Source organism: Macrotis lagotis, chromosome 2 (assembly GCF_037893015.1).
Source record: "Macrotis lagotis isolate mMagLag1 chromosome 2, bilby.v1.9.chrom.fasta, whole genome shotgun sequence".
Classification (NCBI taxonomy): Eukaryota; Metazoa; Chordata; class Mammalia; order Peramelemorphia; family Peramelidae; genus Macrotis; species Macrotis lagotis.
This window is the reverse complement of record NC_133659.1, coordinates 190,702,548-190,704,946: the sequence shown is the minus strand read 5'-3', so window position 1 is coordinate 190,704,946 and position 2,399 is coordinate 190,702,548. Positions and strand designations below refer to the sequence as shown.

Sequence of the window (2,399 nt, the reverse complement as noted above, 5' to 3'; positions counted from 1 at the left end):
TCATCCATCCATTGCTTTCCCTGAGACAGCCTCTCACCCCCTCCTTAAAGACGGCAGATTGGGAAGGGAGGGGGCTTTCTTCCAGCCCTTCAGAAGCAGAACCTAGCCCCGCCCAGTTTGTTTTTCCAATCTTTTCCAATTCCCTTTGACACGCATCCCTCCAAGATGGGAGGGGAGGGAAAGGAAAAGGGAAACCTAGCTTCCCAAGCACCTCTTCCCCCCCCCACCATTTTGAGAAATTCCCCCAAAGGAAGAGAAAAACAGTGATGATGGGGAAAAACAAAAAACAGATGTAGGAGGGGGGCAGGGCATGGTTGTTGGAAAGAAAAGGGGTCTCTCCGGTTGGGGTCACCAGTATTGCTGAGCTGGGGGTTAGGGGAGGAGATAAAGAGTTGTAGGCCTCCCAATTCCCCAAACTGACTGTTATAGAATTTTGCTACTTTTGTCCAATGGGAGTTGGAGGAAGAGAAAAAACCTGGTAAGGAGAGGAAGGGGAAAGGATTCGGGCAGTTAAAGTGCCAGGGGTCCCCAAATTGGAGGTGGATGGTGAGGGGATCGATCCCCCTTTCCATCACCTCTAGCTACAGATTGCCTCTCCAGGCCCCCATCCCATTCAGTTCTCTCACTGGAACAGAAGTGTTTTCTTCATCCCCAGGGTCTTTGCTTTAAATACCTCTGAGATGGTTTTCCGAGGCAGTGCCCCCGCATCCTACCCCCTTACAAGCCGGAAAACTGAGCCCAGAATTGGAGCTCGGCTCTCCGTGCCTGTTCAGGCTTCTTTTCCTCTCCCCGGAGGATGAGGTGCCGCTGGGATGAGTTAGGAGAGGTATCTGGGTGCTACACCTTGACTCCATCAGGCTCCGGGTCCGGAGACCCCCAGCAAAGAGCAGGCGTCTGGAGCAGCAAACGCCCCCCCCCAAGATGGGCATACCCCAGCAACTTCCCTCCTTAAGGAAAAAAATGTAGGGACCCCTCTCCGTTCAGAGCCTCTCCAATGTGCGCCCCCAGAATTTGAGGCAGGGAGGTTCAGGGATGGCGGGTCCTCCTATCTGCCATCTCCACAGCGGGTGGGCTGGGGGAGGTCGGGAGGAACCACAAAGCCTGAGCGAGGATGCGGGTCTCAGGTCCCCGTCTTCCCCCACCACCAGAGCTGGAGGGCAGGGGAAGGTGGCCAGGAGGCTGAAGGAGCTTTTGGAAGGGAGCGAGGCCGCGGGGCGGCGAGCCTGGGCGCTGCGCGGGGCAGCCCCCGGCCGCCGGCGTTTTTTGACCGGTCCCCGAGCCTGGGCTTTCGAGGGCGAAGAGGCCGGCCGGTCAGACACTCTTCGCAAGCTTGGCCCGTCCAGCACGAAGCCTTTCGCATAGCACCAGAGTTTCGACCGGCGAATCAAGCGATCGAAGTGTTCCCTCCGGGGGTCGTCCGAGGGGGCCGGAGCTCCGCCGGCCGCAGCGGTCTCGGGGGGCCCCGGAGCCCCCACCTCGTCCCTCGGGCCACGGGGCGGCCGCTGGGGTTCCACTCTCGGGGCTCCCGGGCCCCGCTGGCCAAGCCGGGGGTCCGAAGGCGGCAGCGGGGGTCTGGACACCGGGGACAGAGCGGCGGCGGGCGGGGGGCTGAGCTGCGGGGTCAAGCTGGGGGCGGCCTGGGGAAGAGGAGTCGGGGGATCCCGCGCGGGGAGGAGAGCCGTAGGGCAGGCTCCGGCCGCCCCGCGACAGCAGCCGCTCGGCTGTCCCGGGTCCTCCTCCTCCTCCTCGCTGCCGCAGCTCGGGCCTCGGGCCCCCGAGTCCTCGCCGTCGGAGGAGTCGCCGGCTCGGGCGGAATCCGAATCGCTAGAGTAGCCGGCCGATGTGCCGGCGCTTTCCCGGGCCCGGCTCTCCCCGCAGAGGGGGCCCGGGAGAACCGAGGCCCGCGCCCCCGGCTCCCCCGGACAACCGTCTCCGGCCACTCCCTCCAGCCCGCGGACCAGGCCCAGTTGGGGGGCCCGCAACTTGGCCAGGGCGCAGAAGGCCAGGGCGCGCAGGCAGAGAGGGGAGAAGTCTTGGGGGCCCCGGCGAGGTTTCCGGAACGTGGGGGAGCAGGGCGATGCTCGGGGGGAGGCCTGGACGGACGGCCGGGACGCGGGGCGTAGTGTCTCCATGGGAGGGTCTGGAGGGTCGCCCACAGGGAAGGTCCTCTTCTCACCAGTCTGGCACCCGCGCTTTCCAAGGGCCCCGCAGAGGAGGAGAACATTGCCCCCCTCGACGGGAGGTCTCTTCTCGGGGGCGTCCTCCCCTGGCTCCCCAGCAATCCCTGAGACCCGTCTTCTTGCCCTTCCTTTCCTTTGCTCACGCGTCCGGCCCGGCCACCGGACTTCTGGGTCCTCCGCGAGCCCTGGCGCAGACGGTCACCCGGTCAGGGGAGCGGG

At 64.6% G+C, this 2,399-nt stretch overlaps 1 protein-coding gene across 1 annotated transcript; it reads right to left on the bottom strand.

Moving 5' to 3' along the window:
* Positions 1-980: 980 nt before the first annotated feature.
* Positions 981-2,132, bottom strand: EPOP (elongin BC and polycomb repressive complex 2 associated protein). Its single transcript, XM_074220580.1, has one exon. It carries the CDS (start codon positions 2,130-2,132, stop codon positions 981-983), a length of 1,152 nt encoding a protein of 383 aa, XP_074076681.1.
* Positions 2,133-2,399: the final 267 nt, after the last annotated feature.

Coding starts and splice junctions, on each gene's coding strand:
- EPOP (XM_074220580.1), bottom strand. CDS start 2,132: ATGGAGACACTACGCCCCGCGTCCCGGCCGTCCGTCCAGGCCTCCCCC.